The 26,036-nt window shown below is 39.8% G+C and overlaps 1 protein-coding gene across 2 annotated transcripts in view; it reads left to right on the forward strand.

The window, feature by feature from the left end:
- NME7 (NME/NM23 family member 7) overlaps positions 1–26,036 on the forward strand; it is a 93,712-nt gene that overhangs the window by 40,849 nt on the left and 26,827 nt on the right. For both annotated transcript variants that reach the window (XM_064466963.1, XM_064466955.1), the window contains exons 8-10: positions 12,990–13,054; positions 13,863–13,931; positions 16,894–16,995. In XM_064466963.1, coding sequence (XP_064323033.1) covers positions 12,990–13,054; positions 13,863–13,931; positions 16,894–16,995 — 236 coding nt within the window. The remainder of the gene's footprint in view (positions 1–12,989; positions 13,055–13,862; positions 13,932–16,893; positions 16,996–26,036) is intronic.

Consider the following 26,036-nt stretch of genomic DNA (forward strand, 5'->3'; position numbering starts at 1 on the left):
GCTTACCTTGCTGTCAAAAGGATGGATCTAATCTCTAGTTTACACTAGTTAATTCTCGGACAGTCCTTTCTTAGAAACTGACTTTGATTACCGTAGAGAGTTCATAGGTTTCCTATCCAGCAGCAAAGCAGTGGAAAATTGCTGTTGGTTTTATCTCCGGCCTTGCTGACCCTCTCCTGACAGGCATACAGAAACACCAGTTGCCATGCAGCCGCAGCCACGCAGCCTGACCACCTGCAGCAGGACCTGGCACAGCGCTCATGCACATGATAAGTCCTGTAAGCGAGAGTACCAAAAGTGTCTGCCAGGCTGCAGAGGAAGCCTGGGGCCTGATAAAGGGTGTCAGGGAAGTTATGCGAAATTTAACTTCAGCTGTCAAGGGTGCTGGCAATGCTGGAGGGGTGGTATCATCAGCCCTCTAGGAACACGTATTGTGCGTGCCTCTTAAAGAAGTAAGGCAATAGCTGTTTTGTCAATCTGGTGTCAGCATAACTGTCTTCTGTGGAGGATCACAGATGGCAAAACAGCTGGGAAGGCCACTGAAGGCGATGTAGCCCAGTTCTCTGGACTAGACAGCTTTAGCTTGTTCTCTAGTGGCTCCTCCTAGTGGAGATGAAGAACTTCCCTGCCTGGCTGGAAAGTTGTCAGTGGTGAGGTGGTTGTATTTTAACTCTGAAGAGGGTTTGCAAGAGCAGTCTAATTCCTCGTTATTGAGAGCTGAAAGAATGCAAAAGCAACCTGATGCTACTTCATGCAAACTTGTTCTGACCAGGGTCATGTCAGGGAGACACGATGTAGTTTGACCCCTCTAGAATCTGCCATGCTTCTGATTGTCTTTTAGCCTCTTCCTTGTCTTGTCTTGAGATCGGTTTTCAGTCAAGGAGGATAGTAATTAGTAAGCACAGCTCCTCAGTGTGTTGATCAGGATTGAAGGGCTTATTTAATAATAACAAGAGAGTTTATGGGAGGATCTGCGTTCTGTAACCCACTTGCTTCTTGTGCTGCAGCTTCCAATAATTAAAATCAAGGTCACAGTTGCAATCATTTAGACATTCTTTTCTTGTAATTCACCTCATGTTATTAGATCTGGAGGTATTAACAGTAGAGCTCAGAAGCCAACATTGTAAATGCACCAAAATGGATGAACTTCAGTTTAATGCCCTGAGGACAGTTATGACTCGACCGTTTTGTCAGCAGAAATAACACCTTGTAGATCACTGGGTGGGATTAACTTTAATGTGTTTATGTGTATCAGTTTAGTCATGTTCGCTGTAGGAATTAGAATTTGGTATTTCATGACTGGTTTAAAGTTTCTTTGATGTGGCTTTTACTTAATTTCTTTGAAAAACAAGCAGGGGAAAAAATTTATGAAAGTAGTCATCATCAGGCTATAAAGACTGAGGTCAGAAGTCTGTTATATTTCACATTTTGTACTTTGGTTACAGCACAGAGGTTGAGGGGTGAAATCCTTCCCTCCTTCTCTGCACTCCCAAGCTGAGACATGGCTTCTTCTAAAGTCAGTGTTTTGTCAAAAAGAAACAATTTGGGACTAGAACTGTGCCATGAACTTGAAAAGCAAAACTGCTAGTCAGGAATTCATTGGACCTGATGCAAACTAAAAGAGCTGCCATAGAGGTGAAGGAAGCCTCTATGGTCTTGTGAGCTTCTAGGTGTGAGACTGACAACCCAGATATGTTTGTTCTCCTAGTAGGTGTTAAGCTTGAGATTTTGTTCTAACATTGCTGGTAAGTTAAACCCTTGTCCCTCTTTTGTAATTAAAAATATAGTTTCAGTGCTGTCTTCCACATTATTCAACTAAAATTTAGGTCTTATAGAAAACAAAAGGAGCAGGAGTGAGTTCTTCCCAAGAGGAAAAGTTATTCTGTGGAAGTGTGGTTTTAGACCTCTTTCTGAGTGGATGATAAAACTGAGAGAGTGTTCCTATCTTAACTTAATACCTACTGGACTGCTTTAGAAATTCATAGACCTTTATATTGATCAACAAAATACTGCATGACAGGTAGCCATAAAGACCCTATTTCCTTATTTATGCAAAGACTTAGAAAAATTGTAATTGAGAGAGTAGTTCCTCATTCAGAGACAAACCTAACTTTGACAAAAAGAATACCAAGGACAGTAGTTCAGTCTCAAGCAGGTATAGAAACAGGGTTTACTTATGTAGTATCTCAAATGAATTTACTTTACAAGAGAGTGGGGAGAGAAGGACTAAAATCCAGTATTTTAGTATACTATATGTCTGACTGCAAACAACTGAAGAGCTGACACACGGTATACTTGTTGCTCTTTGAAAGAGAGAAGGCATCACTGTGAAAATGTCCAGTTGACCTCTGTAATGTACTAAGTATAGTTAGATGTATGTAGTTAGGAAAGGAAATAAGCAGAAAAGAGAGAGGGGTGCAAATCTGTCGTCATTCTCAGGACGAGGTATCTATATAATTGTTTTTTATCGCAATGATTTGTATTCATTAGATAAGATTTTAAAAAATTGTAAACAAACTTTGGAAATAGGTTGGTGGGTTGTTTTTTTTCACCCTGGGTTTTTAGACATAAGTTTGAGTAACTCATTATTTTGATTTTGGGGAAATTTCTAAGCAGAATAAGGTTTTCAGAAGGCTGTTTTCTCATACTTGAGAAAAAAATGAGGAAAGCAATTTTCTCATAAGTATTCTGAAAATGCGTCTTCTCTCTGTGAGGAGTATTCATAATAGAAAGGTGAAGTGCAGATGCTGTGGACTTCTTCACCTCATAGGCAGAGCTCTTCTTTGTATGTTGTCTACAAGGTTGAGTACCGGGGGGCGTAAGTGATAGCCTTGAGACACTTGACAATTAGAAGTCTGGAAGGAACTATTTGAAGGTAGAATCTGGAAATGGAAAAATAAGTGGGATGAACAGACATCTTTGCAGATGCTTCAAAGAAGTACAGTGGAAAATTTGAGATGTGACCTCTGGATATTCCCACATGCAATATGGCAATTTTAGTGCTGCAGTCATGTGAAAACTACCTAGTAAAGCACTACGCTTACAAAGGCATGCTTTTTTTTTTTTTCCAGATGGATTTGCCCAGGCAGAAATACTTAGGTAAAATTAAATGCATTTTGTTTCTTATGTTTTCCTTGAATATAATATATATAGGGTGTTGAAGTGTTTGGTGGTGTCTGGTGGTGCTGGGGTTTTGTTTGGCTGGTTTTATTCTCTTTAGAGAAGCTAGGAAATAGTGATTAAAATAAAAGCAACCAACTTTACCACTTTATCACCATTCTTTTAGAAAATAATTTAGTTTCCATGAGAACAGTAGTCCATCCACTTCAATCTGTGTTTTCAGTTCTTTGCTGTAGTTGTAATAATGGATATTCCTTGCTTGGGATGTTTGTCTCTGAAACCAAGCCTGTTGTGTTTCTTGATTATTTCCTGCGTAAAATTTTATCACCTCGGCCTTGGCTTCCCAACTTAGACTGACTTTGGATTTCAGTGGCTAGTGAGGTAATGACATTTATTTTTTTAAAGTAAGAAAAATATATTTTACATTTGAATTGATTAAGGTAGAGGGGGCGGTGAACTGAGTCTAGAAATCCTTTCTGACAGTTTGAGACTGGAAGGAAGAGGAGGAGGTATACTTAAGAGAAAAAAACCAGATCAATTAGCACAGGCAATCCTTACTGAAGCTTGTAAGTATCCTCCTACTACTGGCAAGAGAGTGTTTCCCATTAGTGTTCAGTAGACTTGTATTAATGGTGCTCCTGTTGCTAAAAATCATCTTTGTGCGGGGATGATGGTGTTATTGTGTCAAAAAAAAAAAAAAGACTTTAGGAATGAGTGTATTATTAATGCATTTTGGGATTTTTCATTCTCAATGGGTTAGAGAAAGGTTAATTCTAAGAGTGGTCCAGGTAATTTCAGGCTACTGAAAATTCTTTCATACCAAGGAAATTGGTGAATCAAGAATCTGTAATTTCATTTAAACCACTTAGATAGTGATGACATGATGGACATTTACCAGCATGTCTTTTTTTGAAGGAAGATACACTTTGCTGATATCTGAATTCTCTAAGTATGCTTTGCTTAAAGGAAGGTAAAGCAGAGCCAGATAGTATAATTCACTTGAATATCAGTGCCTTCATCAAAGCCTCTTTAGTGAAGTAATTTGTACATTTAGATCTGTGCAGCATAGGCATCTGCATAGCTTTAAATGTTTTCCTGGACAAATTGGACTGGACAGGAGCACATCAAATTAAAAGTGGGTGAAATCTTGTCACCCATCCTTGGGCCAGTTCTTGTCAATATTGTCATTAATGACTTGGATGGGAAAGGACAGATCTTGCTTGGGGTGTTTGCAAATGGTACCAAGTGCCTGCTACAGTTTTGGAGGATGTGATTAGAATTCAGAACATTCCTGGTGAACTGCAGAAATGAAGCAATGTGAAGAAGATGATACTGAATATAAACAACTGCACAGTACTAGTATGGATGAGGAAAACTAAATGCTTAAATATAAAATAGAGAAGAACTGGCAGGGTATCAGTGACAAGTCTGTAGAGAAATGGTTGGAATAGTGATACATCATAAACACAATCAGTCTCCACAATGTCGGACGCACTTTGTTTAGGGTTTTTTTCAGTAACTAGTTCTACTCAGCGCTCGTGAGAACCCAACTTGTGTACCATGTCCAGTTTCTGGGCACTCTTTTCAAAAACAACATAACCAACTGAGAGTAAAAACAATAAGAGATTTAGCCAGCGAAAACTTGAAGGGTTTCATTTATTTAACCTGAGATGGAGAAGGCAGGGGTATACAGCCTTCTATATGTAAATTTGGAAAATATGAGCATATTTACTAATTTAGATGAAAGAACATTAAATCTAATCATTAAGGAAAACTTCAAAGTATATCACTGGCCTGATATCTGGGGATGTAATGGAACCTTTGTTACAAGAAGTTTCTGAAACATTTTAGAAAAATTTTTAAAACGCAGTCATGCATAGTGTAACTTCACTGTACCTTGGAGCAAAAGCTAGATATTTTGAAGTCTCTTCTCTTATTGCCCTTTCGAATCAGAGTGTAAGGAGAAAGGCAAGGTATTGGGTCTGAAAAGAGCTAAGACACAGAATGTAGGAATATGTGACAGTCTTTTGCCAAGTCGAAAATAAATGATGGCGCTTACAGTTTATTTACTGTAATTGATCTAGCACAGTGAGTTGGCAAACCTTCCACAGGAAGTGGAATATAAAATTAGTAAAGGCTAGAGCAGATTATAGGGGATCTCCTGAGGTTTTAACCTCCAGAGTTAAGTTAATTGACAGTGCAATAGTAGATTAAAATCATTGTTTATAACTATGGGCTAATGCACACTACAAGGCATAATTTTAACCATTTCCCCTTTGTAAATGTAACCATTCATGAAACGTGCCATGCACAGTGTTCAGTAGAGATAAACAGAAAAAAGAAAGAAATATTAGTAAGCATACAAATGGTTTGAATTATAATACTGAATGCCATCGGATAATCCAGTGGTACAGCCTCAACTAAAATATTGTGTTTAGCTTTTTTAATACTCAAAAAATAAGCAAAAGTAAACGAAAATCATTATAGCCATAGAAACATTCTCCTGGACAGAGTGATAGATCATATTCTTTTAAAGTGGATAAAAAACAGAGTGGATGTGCTAAAGGAGTACAAGATAATGAACAACTCGAAAGAAAGAAGTAAAAAGAAAAACAAACCGGATACTTTTTTAAGCTTTCTTTTAGCACAAGAACAATGAAAGACAGAAACCTAAGCTCTTCTGTTTTTTTGTAAACATACAGTCATCAGTTTGAGTTCAGCATAACTGTTGCAGAGGTATTGATCTTTCCTTCTTAATCTTTCTTCTTCAAATGGCACACACTGCACAGCCAAATTGCTGGATCCTTTCTGTAGCCTGGCTGTGATCTTTGACTTGAGTTTCTGTATGGGTTTTTGTATCTGAATTTTAAGTGTGACTTCCCATCTGTTCCCATACAAGAACTCTCAGAATGTGTTTTTTTCCTACAGGTTTTCATCATTTTGTGTCTTAATGTCCTGTCTGGCATTCAAAAATGTGGTCTTGCCTTGTTCATAGCAGTTCAGAAAGTTGCAGCTGGGATTAAGCCTTTGACCTTCCACCCCCTTTGAATCTTTCTATTGGTTCCTGTTCTCAGTCACATCAAATGCTCAGCCGTTTTGGTTTCAAGGTCCCCTAAGATTACTGTCTGTATGCATAACTTTTCTTGTGCTAGCAAAATGCCGACTTTTATCCTCTAGTAAAGCAGTGGTGATATTTTTTGTCTTCACCCTTTTAGTATTTTCAAATGAATATTGTTTGTAAAGATTTTTCACAAGTGCTGCCATGTTGATGGTTCTCCATAAATATCTTTAAAGCTGCCCTTCAGACTTCTTAAGGTTTTTCTGATCCTTCCATGGAAGATAAAGGAAACAGTTAGTGCTGGGAGTTCTTCAAGAATTCTGTCTTGCAAGCACAAAACCAGTTTATCCCCTATAAAGGAAAGGGAAGTAAGTGGAGCAAGAGGCCCCCTTGGCTCAACCATGAACTCCTGGGTCTACTCAAATCCAAGAAAGAAGCATACCAGAGATGGAGAAGTGGAGGATTATCAGTTGAGAGCTACAAGGGCATTGCCAGAGTGTGCAGAGATGCAGTTAGAAAAGCAAAAGCTCAGCTTGAATTGAAACAGACTGTAGATGTCAAAAATAAGAAGAACGGGTTCTTCAGGTATTTCAACCACAAGCAGAAACAGAAGGAAAACATAGGCCTCCTGTTAAACAGAATAGGAGAGTCAGTCACCAACGATGCTGAAAAGGCAGAGGTCCTCAACACTTTCTTCACCTCTATTGCCAGTTGATCCAAACATAGACCTGCCATCAGTGAAGGAAGAGTTAGTTCGTGAATAATTACAGGAGCTTGACACCTACACATCGATGGGCCCTGATGCCATCCACCCGAGGGTGTTGAGAGAGCTGGCTGACATCATTGCAAGGCCACTCTCCATAACCTTCAAGAAGTTGTGGAGAACAGGGGATGTCCCAGAGGACTGGAGGAAGGCAAATGTTACCCCTATCTACAAGAAAGATATGAGGGAGGATCTGGTAATTATAGGCCCATGAGCCTTACCTCAATCCCTGGGAAAGTTATGGAACGAATCCTCCTGGGGGCCATCACAAGTCAAATGAAGCATGTGATTGGGAAAAGCCAACATGACTTCACTAAGGGCAGATCATGCTTGACAAACCTGGTGGCATTCTATGACAAAGTGACTTGCCTGGTTGACATGGGGCAGGTGGTGGACATTGTTACCTGGACTTCTCCACGGCTTTTGATACGGTTCCCCACGGCCTCCTCCTGGAGAAATTAATGCATTAGGGCCTAGACAAGTGTCTGTGCAGTGGGTGGGGAACTGGCTGACAGGCCACACCCAAAGTGTGGTGGTAAATAGCTCCTTTTCAAACTGGCAGCCTGTCACAAGTGGGGTCCCCCTGGGATCGATACTGGGCCCAATGTTATTCAACATCTTTTTAAGTGATCTGGATAACGGGATCAAGTGTAGCCTGATGGTGTCATCAGCAAACTTCAAGTTGAGTGGGGAAGTAGACATTCCAGAAGGGAGAGCTGCTCTGCAGGAAGATCTGGATAGGCTGGAAGAGTGGGCCAGTGAGAACATTATGAAGTTCAACAAGGACAAGTGTAAGGTCTTGCACCTGGGAAAACATAGTCCAGGAGTGCAGCACAGACTGGGATCTAGTTGGCTGGAGAGCAGCTCTGTGGAAAGGGACCTGGGGCTCCTGGTGGACGAGAAGCTCAACATGAGTGAACAGTGTGCTGCTGTGGCCAAGAAGGCCAACAGGATGCTGGGTTGCATCAAAAAGGGCATCAGCAGCAGAGATAAAGAAGTCATTATCCTGCTCTACTCAGCACTTGTCAGGCCACACCTGGAGTACTGTGTACAGTTCTGGTCCCCACTATACAAAAAAATGTGGACAGGCTGGAAGGGGTCCAGAGAAGGGCCACCAAGATGACCAAAGGACTGGGAAGCCTGCCATATGAGGATAGGCTGGGAGAGCTGGGTTTTTTCAGCCTTGAGAAAAGGAGGCTTAGAGGGGATCTCATCACCATGTACCGGTTCTTAAGGGGTAGCTACAAAGATGATGGAGACTCCCTTTTCACAAGGAGTCACATGGAGAGGACAAAGGGGAACGGACACAAGTTGCTCTTGGGGAGATTCCAATTGGACACCAGAGGGAAATTTTTCACACTGAGAACAGTCAACCATTGGAATAATCTCCCCAGGGAAGTGGTTGACTCCGCTCCCTTGGACACTTTTAAGATTCGGCGGGACAAGGTGCTGGGCCATCTTGCCTAGACTGTGCTCTTCCCAGAAAGGTTGGACTAGATGATCCCTGAGGCCCCTTCCAACCTGTGATTCTGTGATTCAGTACAATGCCTAGAGAGAAATTATGGGAAATCCTGGATTCTGTAACTATGAACAATATTCTCTCATCATTTCCTCACACATTCTTCTTTATCTTCTGTCTGCATCCACTTGTCTTCCCCCCCCATGATTAGGCTGGGTAGCTTTTGAGCTTCCCTTCTCTCTGTTGGCCCAGTGTGTGTTGCTCTGGAGACCCTCTGTGATTCACTTTTTTTTGCACCAAAGACTGGATATCCTTTCTCATACAGTACACAGCAAGGCTGGGAGGTCAATAGCTGCAGATTATCACTATGGCCAAACTTTTGGCCTAGAGTTGCATTATTTCTAAGTAGAAAAAACTCTCTTCTCTAAGAGAAGAGATAGGTAAACCTTGTTCTTCAGGGGATAGGTTGATCAACCAATAGGTAGAAGTGCACTTTTTGTGAAGGACATCTGTCAGCTTCCTAATGCACAGTGTTTTGCAATATTGTCTGTAACAAAGATTATTGAGAACTTCAACTGAAATACATTGCAGGAGGGCCCAGCTCTGAGTCCCACTTTTTCCTCTTTTTGGAATTAAAAAAGGACTTTGCTCAGAGCAGAGCCTGATTGTGGTTCTCTGGAGTTTTGGGACAGGACCTTAACGCTTGGCAATAAGGAATTGGATAATTTCATTCTACTGTGAAGCAAAATTATATTTTAAAATGTCAAAAATAGACATGAAATGAAATTGCTACTTATAGTTAGTGCTACTTTAAGCATCTGGTACTGGTTACTTCTAGAAATATGTTATTGGATTAGGTGGATTATTGATCTGATCAGTCACAGCAGTTTGTGTATTCCTGTCAAAAGACTGTTGTTATTCCAGAGGAATTATTTTTAATTATTGGAAGGGTATTTAAAAAATTACATATAAAGGTTGAGCTGAGGAAGCTAGTTCTTGACTTGCTTTGAAGGCAGTCTGCTGTCTTGCCTACTAAACCTTTAGTGGTGGAATGGTTAAATTGGGAAACAGGCCAAGAACAAAGGGAAGAGAATGTAACATCCCTAGTTGCGGGGATGGTGGTTCGTAGTGTGCTGGGACTGGCAGGTCCCGGTAACGCAGCTGTTACATCCGATTAAATGAAGTGCTGTTAGGTTAAAAGTGACTTTCATGAACTGTTTTATTTTGTTCCAATCCATAATTCTGCAAGCAATTGTAATATTTTTCATTCTGATATCTTCCCTGATACTTTCTGCTTCTTAATAAGTACAGTTTTCAAATATTGTGTGTTGTAAAGTAACAAATTGTAGAAGATCAGTATAACTGATGAGGTCTTGGTGCCTTATCGTATTATCTGATTAAAATACGTTGGAAGATTATCTGTTGTATATTAGGTGTGTAGCAACATAATGCTACCTAGGAGATGTAAAGCATGTACACACACTCTCTCTTTCTCACTCTCATATTTGTTAGGATTAGTACTAAATTCCCCCATTTGCATTTAGTAATGCTTGTGATTCTTTTGTGCTTTGTGACTGAAAATTCATCATAACTGGTGCCTAATCTGCAGCTTTGGTTTGGGTTCTTACTGTAATCACATTTTAAACATGCACTGGCCCCGTTTGAAGGGTCCTTAAAAGGTTGTTTTTTTCACTACAGATCAAGATTTTAAAGTTCAAAACAAATTGTTGAAAGCTGCTGAAATGGCATTCTGTCTAATTAGTAGTTCTTTTCCTCAGTCTTATCTGTCCACAAAGGAGAGGATGCGTCCCAGTTCGGTCATGTAACTGGCTGAAAGCCTGAAACAGATCCCAAGCCTGAGCCTTCAGCTTCCACTCTTCCGTTGCTTGGGGATTGCCTCTATGCTTTTTATTTCTGTTTTGGTTCAGGTAGAATTTGAAAGGCAAGTGTCCCTAGGAAAAATTATACGTGTATTGCCTAAACAGGGGCAAAGGAGGCCAAGTCACTGAATTTGCAGATCTGCGCTGCCACAGGCAACGCACTTATTCTCCTGTGCCTCAATTCCCACATCTGGGAAGTGGAGCTAATACCCTGCTTTGTGAATATAAATGCAATCTCATGCCTCTTCCTCAAGGTGCTTTGAATTTTTTTGGCAAGACATCTATCTGTGTACGATGGTGGCAATAATTCCTTTGGTTAAGCCTTTTGGGTGTTGCAGACATGGGCAATCTGTCTGGGGCAACAAAGTCCTCTGTTGCTCTGGTGAGTGAGAGTGAACTCAGGAATACAATGTAGAGGAAAATCTTGGTAGGTTTATCACAGTTAATTATTAAATGAACCATGTATTAAAGACCTTTATCCAAAATACATTCCTACTTTGAGTTCTATTGTTAAAGGAGCCTGTCTCCTCTCTACAGAGAAGAAAAATCTTAATGACTCCAGAAGAGAAACAGCCCAGAAGCTGAATATTTGAGTCCCTCTTTGTTTCTCAAAAACATGAGTTTTTCTTAGAGCTTATAAAACTGCCAAGGCCAAAAATTCTGTAAAAAGCAGATCTCCATAGTACACCAAAAACTGATACCTGGTGAGTATTTTAGATTCTTGCTGGCTGTGAAGGCCTAAGTGAGTGGCCCATTCATGACTGATAAAGTGTAAAATGGAGATCTGTCATGCAAAGCAGCTTTCTCATACCAAGGTAGCCTCGTCCCTGCAAGTAGTGGTTGCCATTTGTCTGCCACTGCCCTTTCTTCTCTCTGTTGGTTTCTTATGAAACAGTGGCTGTTGACTGGAGTATTGGCTCTGAAAATCAAGAATGAGGAAATGTTTATGCTCTGTCACAGATTATTTATTCATTTATTTATTTCCTGAATGATCCTCAGACAGTCACTTAACCTCTTTATAAACTGGCCATTCATCTCTGAAGTCAGGACTGTAGGCTGGCTGCCTCACTGGAACCTCTGTGTGGAAGCATCTGAGCTGCTCATCCTTCCCAGCAGTGTGGACAAAAAGAAACTAGAAGTCTGGTTTCTCTCTCCAATATCGGCTTGCATTTCCTGGGCAAACCTGTCCAAGTCCCTTCATTTTGTTGCTGCAGTTGTGGTTTTTTTTTCACCTTGGAAAAAAAGGCAGAATATATTTTCCTGGTTTCACAGGAGCGTCACAGCTTTTACCAGTGCTACTGAGACACGGTGTAATAGTACACTGGGATGGCAGGTACTGCACCTGCCTCTGCATGGTTCTATGTTCTGTAGGCTCAAGGAGCTGTGTGGACCATGTGCCAAAATCTCAGGTTTTCCCCTTAGTAGTTTGAAGATCTTTTTTGAGGAAGTATGCACTGTTTTATATGTGGAAAGTTTTTCCACATAAACCTTCACGTGAAAATATGGTGGGAGATACTTCAGGGACAGCTTTTTTTCATTTTCATTTGTAAATACGATTTTTGAAAGCCCTCCAACTATCTGTCTCATTTACTCAAAGCTTCCACTGACCTTTTAATGTGGTAGGAAGCTCACCAATCCTATGCCACAGGTATTAGCAGACTGTGTACAATTTAGGTCTTGAGCATGCCAGAACCTAGATACCAGATGTGTTTTATTCTCATCTACTAAATTTATGCGGTGCTAAAAATCCTGCAATTTAAAGACTAGTTAATAAAAGGATTTAATGACCAGGAGTCAAATCCTGGTGTTGTCTTTCATTACAGGGTATTCTTTTATGATTAATTCTGCCCTGAATAAATGTCCGGAAATGTGTAGTATCTCAAAATTGTACTAGAGAACAGGCATTTATGTTCTATAAAAATGGTAATTTTTATGAAATTCATTCGCACAGAGTGCTGTGCTTGGCTGACGTAGTCTTTCGAATGGCCTGATCTTGTAAGCACAGGCAAATCTAAAATACACATTCAGTGGAGCATCAGTGGTTCTTGTTCTCTGAGGTTTAATGTTTTGTTTTACAGTGTAATTCAGTCTTTGAGGATGCATTCTGTAGAGAATAAAGCAAGCAGTATGATCAGTAATAGCATATTTGGGAGTTACAATCTTAGAAGCAGTAGGTTATTTTGCACTAGTGTGTTTTCCCCACAGAAGACATGAACTTTTGTGCTGGTTTATTGGGAATATTTATTATCATCCTGCATTGTTTCTAGCTTAAAGTAGGACCCCAGCTCTAGTGAACACTGTATAAAACCAGCAAAATAGGCAGCCTGTGCCCTGAATTGATTACTGTTTAAGCATCAGCATTGGCTAGTGGAACTTAAATATATAAATCTTGATCTTGAAGCAATTGGGTGTTTTGCAGTTGATCTGAGAAAAGCAGAGTCTTCACTAATTACCTTTTTTTGGTAGAGATGCTTTTCAGTAGCAGTGTGGAATTTAGTTGTTTGAAATCATCAGCACATCACTGTAGATAGAACATAGAGTATGTGAACTTAACTTTGCTCTCTGCTTCCTCTGTCAGCATTAGGCAAGTGCTGGTTTTTTGGTGTTTTTTTTTTGTTGTTGAAAATAAGCGGTGTATTGGCATAAATACCTTCCAGTTGTAAATTCTGCTTTTAAAAATTGAATATTGTCTTTTGTGTCTTTCTTCAGGGCTAGCTGGAAAGATTATAAAAGCCATCACCAATGAAGGATTTCAGATCTCAGCTTTGCAGATGGTAGGTTTCCTGTTTTGTATGTTTTTCTGATAAACAGAAGTTGGAGAAGTGCTGTGTGCACTTCACAGCAATGCACAGGTGTTTTCCTGCAATACAAAACCCTTGTGCAGACTATGTAGCAATGTTTTGGGATCAGCACTGTCCTTGTGATATTTGTGTTTTATTATTTCATTGATCAGGTGATCTCTTTCTCCTTGCTGGGTGACCTTGAGCCAAGACACTTTACCTCTCTGTAACTCAGTTTCCCTGTAGTTAGAAGGGGGATAATGATATCTGGCTGTTCAGGAGCAATTTGAGATATCTTTACAAAATGTATTAGCTAAGATTATTGTTAATATTCTTCAATTTTTAAATATATATTTAGTATGAATTTGGGGGGAAGGTTTTTAAAGATACTGAAAGGATTTTGACCCCTTGATCACCCTCAGCAGTTAAAGGAAGTTGGCACAAAGATTGTGCCCAAGAGCAGTCCTGTAAATCCTGCCCTTTGACTCAAATCCCCACCACAAATGAAAAATAGCCACTGTCCTTTACTATGCAACAAACAGATCCTCTTGCATGTCCTAGTGGCATCAGTCAACACTACGTTGTCTACTTATATTTAAGGTGGAAGAAAATACTCTGTGCTGTGTTGCCTGTGGCATCATTGGCTAACTTGTTGGCAAACTTCACATTGCAGCTGTAAAGCCATTCCTTTTACCTAGTAAAACTTAAAAGAGTATTCTGAATGCTTGCTGGTTAAGAAGGGGTGTCTTTCAATGTTTTGTTGTTGTTTAGGGAAGACTGGGTAACATTTTTGTTTTCTTAGTTCAACATGGAGCGTGCAAATGTGGAAGAATTTTATGAGATTTACAAAGGTGTTGTGGCTGAATACATGGTAAGCATAACTTTGAGAAGAATCTCTTTAAAAATAAAATGTGTTTGAATGAGGTCACATATCTGATAACACTGTTTTTGACAGGGACCAAAGGAAGATCAGACAGGCAGACTTGTAGGTATATGGCAGAATTAAAATATGGTATATATCTGACCAGTATTTCAACCCATGGTACTGCAAAAGTCTTTGCTTTGAACCAAATTGGAAATTCACTACCATCTTCTGCAGCTCTTTTTTACAATCTCTGGCCCCCTAATAAGTTGCAAATTTTAATTATATAATTTAATTGGAGAGTTACTCAGAAGTAAAAGTGACATTTAAACAGGATAAGTCAATAAAGAAGATATGTTTTAGACGGGATTTGAAGAAAAGTGAGAATCTAGAGCTCTGTCCTGCAAGCCATATGTGCTGGATGCACTCAGTTGAAATGAAATTAAATTAATATCTCTGTGCACTCAGGGTGTCTGTGAAACAGGAAAACGTGGGAAAGCTAATCATGATTGTGAAGGGATCCAGAGAAGGCACATATGGGAACAGCAGTAGATATTGTCAGTGCAGGCCAAATAGGAAGAACTATGTTGTGAAATAGGATATTGAAGAAAGAATATGACCTCTCATATCTGTGACTCAGAACCGTCTGTTTTGATCTAAATTCTATTTATCATTCCAAAATAACTCAGTGCAGAAGATACTTGGCATCCAGAAATCCTGTTCAAAAACTGTACTCCCATTTCTTCTGGTTACCCCCTGTCAATCAGATAAAGGCTTGACATTGTATATAAGCACTTCTCTGTGAAGAGGAAGTTGAACAATTGCCCAAAATTTTAGCTTTGTTAGTATCTCCTGCATGGGATTTTGCATACTATTGATTAGTTTTTGTTCTATTTTGCTTTGTATTTCCTACTGTAGCCAGACTAGAAAATGGGGAAAAAAGGAGGGAGATTATTTTGGGTCAGCTCAGAATCCACTTTGTTAATCAGAAATGCATAAGCCTGATCCAGCTCCAGGAATGGTTTTGGTTGACCACAAGCCATGTTATTTGATGAATGAACTATTTGCTAAAAAAAATTTAAATAATTAGCTGTAACTGGCAGTCTTACCAGAGAAACAGTGTCTATATAAATTCAACTCTAGACTTAATGAGGCTGTGTAAGGTAGACCAAGCTTGTCTCACATGCCTCTGTGCTGTAGTTGATGGCAGCTGGTCTTCAGTCCTCACCTTTCTATTGTAACAGAGGAGTAGGGAGTAACTTTGCTCATGTTGCTTGCTGTTGCTGGTGGGATGTCAGTGCTGATACTGAAACAATAAAAAGGGAGGAACAAAAAATCCCCACAGTTTGCAGGAAGGAATTCAGTTGATTCAACTAAAGTTAAAAGCCTGTTTTTTCTCCATTTTCTTGTTAACAGTTATTTAGATGACAGAATTCAATGGAATTGTACAGAGTAGTGACTTTGGGGCAATTTACTGCTTCTTGACAGAATGAAATATTCTTTGACCTGTTCTTAACAGAGGATATGTTGGTGATAAGAAAGTTTTTGGAATTAGAGTATTTATTCATGTTGTAGAGCATGAAACTAGTCTGCACTCTTTTCATTCGAGAATACTTCTACTTACATTTCCTAGGATCAGGTTGACGATAGAGGCATTTGGCTAAAATTCTGTCCCACTGACTTCAGAGTGGGGAGATTAAGCACACGCTCTCAGCGTGGAATCTGTTCTTAAGATACCAACTCCTTGGAACAATGCTGCTTGACTTGGAGTCTTTTTGTAGTTTCCATTACAATTTGTAAAAGGCAGAGGACGACTTAATCCTTCATTTCCTACTGCTTTTTTGCACGCTCTTGTTCTTTGCCATGGCTGATCCTTGACCTGCCCATGGCTGGTGGGTGTGATTGCAGTAGCTTGCTTGTCCTTCCCTGTCCTCCTTTGTTTCCTGTGAATGTTTTCTCCTTTCCCCTTTCTTCGTTGGTTTTGATTCTTCTAATTGTCCTGATTTGTTTAAAACTTGTCTGCGGAAATTTCCAGGCAAGTATGCAATTACAAGGGCATGTTTTAAAAAAGGTAGTCAGGCTAGAACATCAAAATAGGTTCTTTCTGCTTGTGAAACCTATACCTCTAATTAACAAACTCCAGATTGGCACAAATGCCCAGAGTTAATTAAGCTTATGAAAACTGAGACCCATTTTCATCACCCACTCAGAAATCACAATGTCTCTTTACTCTCCAGGAGGCTCCAGGGAAACAGATGATTTCAGTGTAACTGAAATTCTGGTAACAGTACACAACAAGGATGTTGCCAGATCAAGGACCCTTTCTTTAACAGGTTGTGTCACAGGCCCCTTTCAGTTCTCTTCTGTTGGCTTGTGTGTTTCAGCTTCTGCAGTAATACATGAGGAAAAGACAGTGAGAATCAAAGGCCCCAGAGACGTTTTAATGACTTAAAGCCATCAAAGGGTTGCCTATTTGGAGACAAATATAAGCTGTGTACCATGGCACCTGTAGGGAACACTGCAAAGTACATTGCTGCCTGTGGAACTGGCTGAATCTAGTGTGATTTTTTTTTTTTTCAGGCTTATACCCAGCAAAGTGTGTTCCATTGATTCAGTCTAATTTGAGAAGTTACAGGATACTTCTGTGAAATCCAGGTCCAGATCAATAAGGATTTATTGGCAAAAAAATTTAAAGTCTCATGGATGTTGTCACATGCTATTCAGTATCCTGTTGAAGCTTATTGTCCAATTTACCTCTATCTCCACCTTCTAAACCAAGTAGTGAAATGGAAAACGCTTCTTTTGTTGTGAATACTAATGGCATCTTTGTTTCATGTCTTTGATTCCTAAATGCACCAATATTGTTTAATAGTTGCTGTCCTGTAAGTTTGGGTCTAGTTCTGGAGAGGAACACAACCTTTGCGAATGCCCAAGGAAGCTCAGAGTTGTTTCTGTCTTTTTTCTCTTCCAGGAGATGGTTACAGAGTTGTGTTCAGGCCCTTGCATAGCGATGGAGATTGTACAGTCTGAGTCTCCAAGAGTGTTCAGAGATTTCTGTGGTCCTTCTGACCCTGTAAGTACTTGCTTGAGTGATAAGGAATGCTTAAGATGATGATGTGCTGTCTATGCGAATTAAAATATCGCACTGTAGTATGGCTGCCACGTACCTGCTGCATTCCTTGGAAACATGTAAGCATTACCTTATTATGGAGGTCAAAAGCTAGTCTTAGTGGACCGATTTGCAAATCCTCTAGCAGCTCTTCTGATCTTACCTAAACCAGATAATAAAATACTCTGATGATATTTATGTGAAAGGAAAGCTATCTAGGCACAAATCTCTGTTAAAGGTTCATAAATATTTGAACACAAGGCTTCAAAGCCTTGGAACAAATAGTTATTGCTTGTGCATGCCAGTGTAAATCAAATGTTAGTTCACTGCAGTCTGGCATTCTCCTAGGATGAAAATGTAAAAGGAGAATTGGTTCCTTTGTTTTTTAGAAGGAAGGGAACAAAAAAGGGTGTAAAAGCTTCTCTACCTGTTTGTTATGCTGATGCTTCTAGCTTTTATTTTTCATTTCTTGAGGTGACTAATTGGCTATGCATGATACTGTGTGCAGTTTGGAGACAAGCATAAGTGCTGTCTCAAAAAGTTTGCAGTTTTTTGTTAAACAATGAAGGCTGCTATACGACACAGGAGCCATGAGGTGAAATTATCAAGGTGCAGGCAATGAGGTCAGGGTTGATATGTTTTTTTGGTTATGATTTGATGTTTTAGTTGCAGACTGAGCGGGTTTACCAGTTTCCATGGAAAGAATTCACACAGATTAATATTTGAAGGGCAGAACAAGTTGTTCAGGATATACTTTTCTTCAGATTTGGAGTTTCCATCACAGAAAGCCCAGGTTAAAGGCATTATCCAAGCCTTTTTTCCCCTTCTGTATGGTAGCATTCAAATGTTTCTCTGCTGGGTTAGCATCTTGTAAGCAGAGTATAACCTGTTTATCTGACTTAGTTTAAACTGCAGAATAATATATCAGTAGTAATATACATACTATGGCGGTTTCAGTTTTGCTTCAAATTCCATGTTTAAAGTTTCAAGTCTTCAAAACTTTCAAGGATGCAGTTGTTTTATTTGGGCCTATTATGTCCTTTTCATGTTTTCATGTTTCTGCTTGTTTAATGACTGATACATTAAAATCAAAATATGCTTGCAAACATCACAGCTGCTTTAGGTTATTAAAGACAGGTTTACCTATATGAGGGGAGTTTCTCTATTTTCCCTTATTACATCACACAAAAAGCTCTGTCGTAGCCATACAGCATGTGTGTGACCAAAGGAACTGTGAGGGGTGTATAAACTGATGGCTTCTCTGGGTAGCACAAGAAAACAACGAAGGAGGGAACTAAATTTTTGTCTCTCAGATCTCTTGCTAGTGACCTACTTATGCTGTTTGTGTTTCCCTTTCGGTGGTTAACTGTGTGATTTGTGAAGCAAAAATGAGTACCTTCCTGCTTCTAGTGGAAGCGGGTGGCTGTAAGTTTTGGACACGGACTTCATAGCAGTTACGCTGGTAGTATGTTTGGAAGACAGGCAGCTGTTTTATATAATTCTGTCTACTGTTTTCTCTAAGAATTGCAAATTAATTGATTCTTCAAGCACATAAAGCATATATACAGTAACTACAGCTGCTCTCAAGAGTGATCTTTGCCTGAAATTTATCTGTCTCTTCAGATAGCGTTTGTAGCTTGTCCTTGAGGAAGATGGGATTAAAGTATCTCAGTGGTCTTTTGTCATTCCCAACCAAAATTGTTGGAGAAGCTCACAACTGAACTTGGTGGTTACAATATCTATCTGAAATAAGGGTAGGAGAAACCATAGCAGCAGTTTCATTATCTAGCAGGGTTATATATAGACTGTGAAGACACCATGGACTTGATATTCTAGTGGTTAAAATAAATCTAAGTGTCGTGAATATAGTGCGTTATCACTGAGAGATCTGGATCTCTCTGTAACTTGTTTGTTTATTTATATATGCTAGATCTTGATGTGTGTACAGCCTGTTTATAAACACAGGTGAAGAGCAAATTTGCTACAAAATGTACCTGATTGGGTCACTTTGTCTCTTGTTAAATAGTACCCTGTTTGGCAAGTAGTGCCATTGAAATACCTGTGATTACTCTCAAAGCAAGGTGCTGTTTGAAGTGAGTAAAGGTGTTGGAATTTGACTTATATAATGAATCTCTCCCAATCACATGTGCTGTTAATTATATTTCAGATACATAGCAAATGTAATAATTACTTTGTGCAAGTCAAATATCTAAACTGGGTATGAATGTTTACAGCCCTTCCAGTCTGTTCTTGGTTTTGCAGGGAGGCAGCTGGGGTGCGCTTCAATAAAAGGCATCCAAAAAGAGGTGATACAAATTTTCCCAAATCAAAGTGAGATGCCATTTGGAAATAGGTCTGGTTTTGTCCAAGTCCCTTGATGTCTAGGGCTGAAGAAAGAATTAGAGCTGTTCCATTTTGAGGATAATACTTTAATAAGGTAGCAATTTATACCAAGTGTACAATGGTAAAAATGAAATGGACTCTGTGCTATTTTCTGTAACTGGGTAATATTTTGTTAGCCTTGCAGGTCAGTAAAGCTCTCTGCCAAAAATATCCTTCATTATCAACCAACTTATAAATACTTTATTAAAACCTCTCATGTGGCAGTAGGGAAGACTACTAACCAAAAGCCTGTTTTTGAGCCTCTTTGTAGTAGCGTACAAACAGCCTATCAAATCTGGGAAGTGGGCAATGGGGATAAAGATACTTGTCTGTAAGTGGCTGTGCTGGACGTGCTCACTCTCAAAATTACTGTGACCTGATTGAAGGGCTCAGTGTCAGAGGCTGCAGGCTTGTGGAACATTTCTCTCTGGTGGATAGTATATGCACTAGGAGAAAAGCTTTTCTGCAGATCTTGCTGCTGCTTGCATTCTTCTTGTACATGGGTACTTTTCTAGTGGGTGGTCAGCTGGGTCACTGCACTCTTGATGAATTGTCAGCATCTTTAGAGTAGGCTTAAGCTCCTGGAGTGCAGCTGGGTTTTTTGTCATTGGTGGTCTCATCGGAGGCCTTTCTGTAATCTTTCAGATGAGCCATGATGCTTGTTTTTCTTGTATTCCAACTGCAGCCTCTAGCTTAGCTGTTCCTCACAGCCAGGTCCCAGATTACTTGTGTGACTTGCTCTTGGTGTCGCTCTGCGCCTCATTCTTTCTCTCCTGTGATGCCTCTGTGGGTAACATGTAGGGCTTAGAAATGGAAAGCTCTCTCCACATCTACTATAAGAAACAGGTATTTTTGCTTTACTTACTGTTGCAGCACCCCTATAAAAGGCCAGCAGGCCATTCTGATGCCCATCTTGAAAATACAGGGTTTTTTTACAATAACTAGCAAGGACTAAACAAAGACTGTTTAAAAAAGATCTCTGAATTCCACACAAGACTAGCTTTTTCAAGGAGGGGAAGCACCCACAGCCTCTGCTATGCACACAAAGCTAGGAAGTTTGAGATATTGAGATCCTATGAGCAGCTGAGCACTTTTATTTGGATATTTAAATTTGAAATAAGAATGGATTTCTGAAATGACTTTGAGTTCCACTGATTTTTCCATGTTGTGTCTGAATCATTTAAGTCCTTTTTCAAAATATGCTATCAAATCTTGTTATGCAGGTTGTTAAATTATGTTTCTTTTATGCTGGGTGCTATTTCGCTCTGTTTCTACTGGTGCAGTTCTGACATTGAGAGAAAAAAAATTACACCTATGGCAAGGAGGTAACTGCTCTAGAAAACTAGGAAGAGGTGTTAAAAAGTTAAGTAAGATTAATACCGAACACAAACCTTTTGAACTTTTGATACACACTATCACTTAGAAACAAGAGTTGCTAACTGCAGCCACAGTTCAAAATAAAGGAAGCTATTTTCCTTCTTCTTCACTGTAAAGAAATGAAAATGCAAGGAGGGGTAGGGGTAAACGTAGCACAATGTGCACTATCAGGAAAGCTGTTTTCTGTGGTAAGAAAAAATTCAAACTCTTCTGCATTGATTTGACAGTGTTTCACATGGATCAGGAAGGAAAGGCCTATCACAGAAAGCCTGAACTTTGGAACAGGGGGATGGTGGCCAGGGAATCCCATCACTGCTTAAGCTTGCTGGCATCCATGTTTCATTGGATTGGTGGCTGTGTATTTTTGGCCTCTGGAGCACTTGGAGGCCTTCTTTTATTACTTAGGTCTGAACTTCAGTTTTCCCATCTTCTTCATGAAGCTTCTATTTTGAAATAGCTGCTGGTAACATTTTGTCAAGGAATTGTTGAGGTGATTACTTAGTATTCATAAGACACTTGTAAAATGTTGTAGAAATTTGATATATTGCTTTTATTTTTTTTTATTTTTACCTTTTGAACTTTCTTCATACACAAATGAAAGGTTGGTTATAACATGTGATTGCAGGAGTCTACATCAGCTACATGTTCCTGGCTAACTGCATAACTTTTAGTAGCCTTAAGAGCTTTTAGTTAGGATTTGCAGTATGCTAAAAGTGACTCAAGTACCTTCTGCTGTGAGATATTATTAAAGCGATGGGATGTGCTGCAATATTTCTGCATCCAGTGGGCTGAAAAGGGATTTTTGTATACTTGCTTTAGATCCTAACCAACATTCTTTTTACATTGAGGATTTGCAATTTTAAGGGTAACAGTGTATTAACAGTCTTTTGTACTTTTGCATCAATGCCAAAGACCTGAAAGGGAAATGAGATGGTTTAAAACAAAGCGGTGAGCTGAAAGAGCTGGAGTGTGCTTTAGCTCCATTCGTGACCTCACTGTGTGACCTTGGACAAAAAGTTCAATATGTTTCTGCCTCAGTTATCACATCAGTTAAATAGGGGTGATGGTATGAGCCAAAGAGCACTGTTGCTGTAAGATTTTTGTTTATATAGACCTCCTGTGAATCTCTAGGACTGAAAATTACCTACATGTGAGGCTAAAAATGTTCGTGTTCATTCCTAGAACTACATTAGCAGAATGACATTTTCATATTATATCACATAAAAAATAGTTAAGTGGAAGATAAAAGAAATATAAAGGCTATTTTTGAGCTCCCAAGTATTCATGTTCTGGTAATACTTTCATAGCTGTTTCAGTGTGGATTCTCCCTGTAGCCTAGTGAGCCTTGGCCAGAGTATTGACAGTGAAGTACATAATACGTTTCAAGAGAAATACAATTTATTAATCTCATTCTTTGAAGAAGAAGATTTTCATATAATTGATTATCTGCTCAGATAGCCTGAGTCATGTAATAATAAAAATTTTTATTCGGTGCCAGACCATTATCAGCTAGAGTGGCAAACAGATTGATCGATAGGAGTTACGATATCCTGCTGTCTAAGCCTGCAATGGGAAAGACGCGATTGAATTGCTTAGATGTTATTTAGGGCCAGTCATCTGACCCTGTCCTTTCAGCTTTTAATTTCCACATCAGCCTCTGCAGGTCTAATGAAAATGTGCTCTAGACAGTGCTAAGGCCTCTTAGCTGGAGAACATGGTAACTTTTGACTGAGTGTCAGTGGAGGGAGATCCTTCCCTCTAGTGCAGCCCTGTTTTGCTGAGCTGACACTGCTGGTTCATAAAGCCCAAAGTCTTGGTGGGTTCAGGACTTCTGCCTTGTTCTGTGTCACCCCTCTGTGCATGGGCAGGGGGCTTATTAAGAGTGGATCTAGAAGAAAGGAAGTGTTAAGACAGTTGTGCTCCAATGACCCACAGCTGTAATGTGACTGTAACCATGAGTTGCCACCACCACCTCAGACTGTCAGTGTGTTGGTTTATGGTTTGAAATTTACCTCCAAAAGTATTATAGCTTGTTGTCGGAGATGAGCCTGTGCCTGACAGGCATCTGTGGATGCCGAACACCAATTACGTGGCAGTGAGATGCTTTCCCTGGTTTAAAATAGATGGACTCTCCACTGGCTGCACCAGAAACAAGACTGGTACATAAACGTCATATTTGTTTTACCTCTCAAAGCTGTGCGTAGTTCTGGGAACAGCTTAGAGTCAAGAATCCAATAATTAATTTTTACAGGCATGAGTTCAGTGTTCATAGTAAGTTCTCCTGATGTGTTTCTCTTGCTTCTGAATGGGTATTGCAGAGGTCTGCCAGCCCCTGCCACCCCATTTGCTTTAATCGTGTATGTGTATGTGCCATATAGTGTCATGTATGCATGATCTGGTTATGGTTTTGAGGTGACCTGCTTAGAGTTCTGTTTCTTGTCTTCTCCAAGCCACCTTTTGCAGGTGACGGGAAGTCCTTTGACAGAAAGAGGGACTTCAGCCTCACTGAAATATGTCTTTGTCAGGAGATTAGGAAAGAATCAGATCACTAGTAGTGGTGGAGGAGCCTTTTGCTTGCAAGTGGCTTGCTTTAAATGTGGCTTGTTATTGCCTGAAGGTTGCTGTCATATGATGGCTGTTCAGTGTCATGTGGAACTGGAGTTTGTAGGCTCATTTTGATTCTTGATGGGTAGGTGCATATGTGTTGAAAATTGCTGTTATTAGTGGTGACTGGCAGTCTCCATCAGGAGACTAAATACTGACAGAGCCCTCAAGACCAAACTCTGCTTTAAATCCAGTGTGACTGAGGCATGTTGGTAAGGTTACAGATTTTTTTTTTCAAACTTATCTGCCATTCCTTGTCTGAGGCTCCAGAGCTACCAGACTTGAACATGTCAGCAGCGCTACATTTTCTGCCTAAATAAATCCTGGATGCGAGGTAATTAGACTTAGATCCAGTGGTCACAGGTTACTGTAATTTGGTAAAATAGATAGCAAAAAAATATTGCATTGTCTGATATAAGCCTGCTACTACCACAGAGGCCTGATGCTGGAGGAGTCTACTGCTTTCATCCTCTGGAGAGAAAGTGCTGAGGGCCTCTGGGAGAGGATTGAAACTGGAGTACATTTGCATCTTGTTTCTGGTCACTGTAATGCTTCCCACCCCCCCAGGTTGGGTGTGAAACCCCTCTAGCCTTTGTAAGGGGGGATTTGTAGTTTCCTCTGCTAACTGTCACTATGATATTTTAGTATCCCCTGATGACAAGGCACCTTCTTAACTGCAATTTCTGGACATTTTCAGGAAGTTACCAACATTTTGTCAAAAATCCTGTATGTTCTCCTGGAAAGTAGCATCAACTTCAAGAAGCCTCAGGGCTCCCATCTGTGTCCCTGTCTTTCCCTTATGTCGGGCTGTCTCTGGCTTTGATGTGATTCTTCCTGGGCTCCTTGTGCCTGGTTCCAGGCAGGAATAACTTGCCCTATTTTAACAAGAGGAGAGAAGCTGAGACTGAAGGAAAGCAGGGATGTGCCACAAGGCATTAACAGCACTGGTTACTGATCTTCCTTGACTTTCTGTGCTGCTATAGAGACCTCCTAGCTATTCCCCAGAATGGATAACATGCCAGGATATGCTGGAGCTAGGTTTTTAGGCTTTTCCGTGCAAGCCATCATAGGGCTGGCCATTTTTGTAAGGGTTTAAGCCACACTTAGAATACTTAATTTTTAAGAAAATTCAGTTTCTTGGTTAAGGATTCTACCATTCAGCTCTGCAGACACATGATGACATTTAGCCTAATCTGAAGTCACAAAGACTAATTGTATCTATAGGTAGGTGTGCAATAAGCCTGCAAGACTATCTTAGGGATCATAAAGGCTCCCTTTGCACTCAGTCTGAGTGCATCCCAAAGTAGTAGGTGGGTGTTATTAAAAAGAGTGGTATTTAAAGCATCTATGATGAACACAAGATTCTTATAAATGCTGCAAGTTACATAAATATGTCTATTCAGCCTTGAGGAGGTGGGTTTTTTTTCAGGTTGCGCAGGGTTTTGCTTATAACTGTCCATCTGCAGGTCTTATTTTGCAAAATGAATGCTTCCATATCCTGTTTGTATTGCATCTTACTGTTTAGATTCTCTCCAAGCTTTGAATATATGCCATGTTTTAGAGAGTGGTGTTACAGATTTAGATTCTCATATAGATGAATCATATTTTATTAAAAGGTGACCACATAAAGTTTTAAAGAAGCTTGCTTGCCTTGTTTCTTCCGGCATTTGTGTGTTTGTTTTTTAAATAATGCTAGCTAATACATTTCAAAATACCATATCTTTATTGTAGCTCTGCTTACATATCTTGGATTGATTAAGGAGAAAAGTTTTGTTTCTTACTATTGGAGAAAAAGAGGTAGGCTTCTAACATACCAGATGATCGTAAGATACCAGCCTGGTATAGACAAATACACAATATAGTTTTACACTGGTAGGCTGATCAAAGGTAATCTGCAGGGTTCTCTCTAGGGCTTGTTTCTCCCAGCCACACTGGATTAAAAAGCAATTTACCTCGTCTATGGGAGGGTTTTAACACTTTTTAAAAACCAAATTATTCTTCCCCCTTGTGAAAACAGTCTTTGTCAGTAAGACCCAGAGCTGGTCATCCAAATTCCTAGGCTGTGGTCTCCTCCTGTGATCACAGGAGGTCTGCCTTCCTTGGTGATTCCCTTTCTTTTTATTTTGGGGGATTTTTCCCCCCACTTCTGCCTTTGGACTGTTCTATTATGGTTCTGCTGTAGCAGCTGAGGTTTCTGAGAACAGATTCAATAATAAATTCAGTCCATAAAGGCACAAGGTAAGAGCCTTTTCAGGAACATGATGGTTCTGGGTTAATTTCAGTCTCTATGGTTGTTTTCTTTGCTTCCCTGGTGTTGTTTGGATACAGCAGACAGCAAATCACTCTTTTACATTGTACAGTGAGGTTTTTGAATATATAAAAGTTAATCCCTGAGAAGAAGCATTCAGGCAAAAACCAAATTCTGTATAACCTCAGTCCTCCCTTGGAAGAAGGGAGCATTGTTTCCAGAAGATATAGGAAGTACTGAGGTCACTCTGTCTGGGAAAGAAAATGATACCGTTACTGCACTAAACCACCTTTTCTCCTTCTCCAGTTTCTTAGCATCCTGGTCACAGTGACCTTGTGTGTTTGCAGAATCTTTGGTTTGAATAGATGAAAAACATTTGCTTACATGCCTGACT

Source organism: Phalacrocorax carbo, chromosome 1 (genome assembly GCF_963921805.1).
Source record: "Phalacrocorax carbo chromosome 1, bPhaCar2.1, whole genome shotgun sequence".
In the NCBI taxonomy this organism is placed as follows: Eukaryota; Metazoa; Chordata; class Aves; order Suliformes; family Phalacrocoracidae; genus Phalacrocorax; species Phalacrocorax carbo.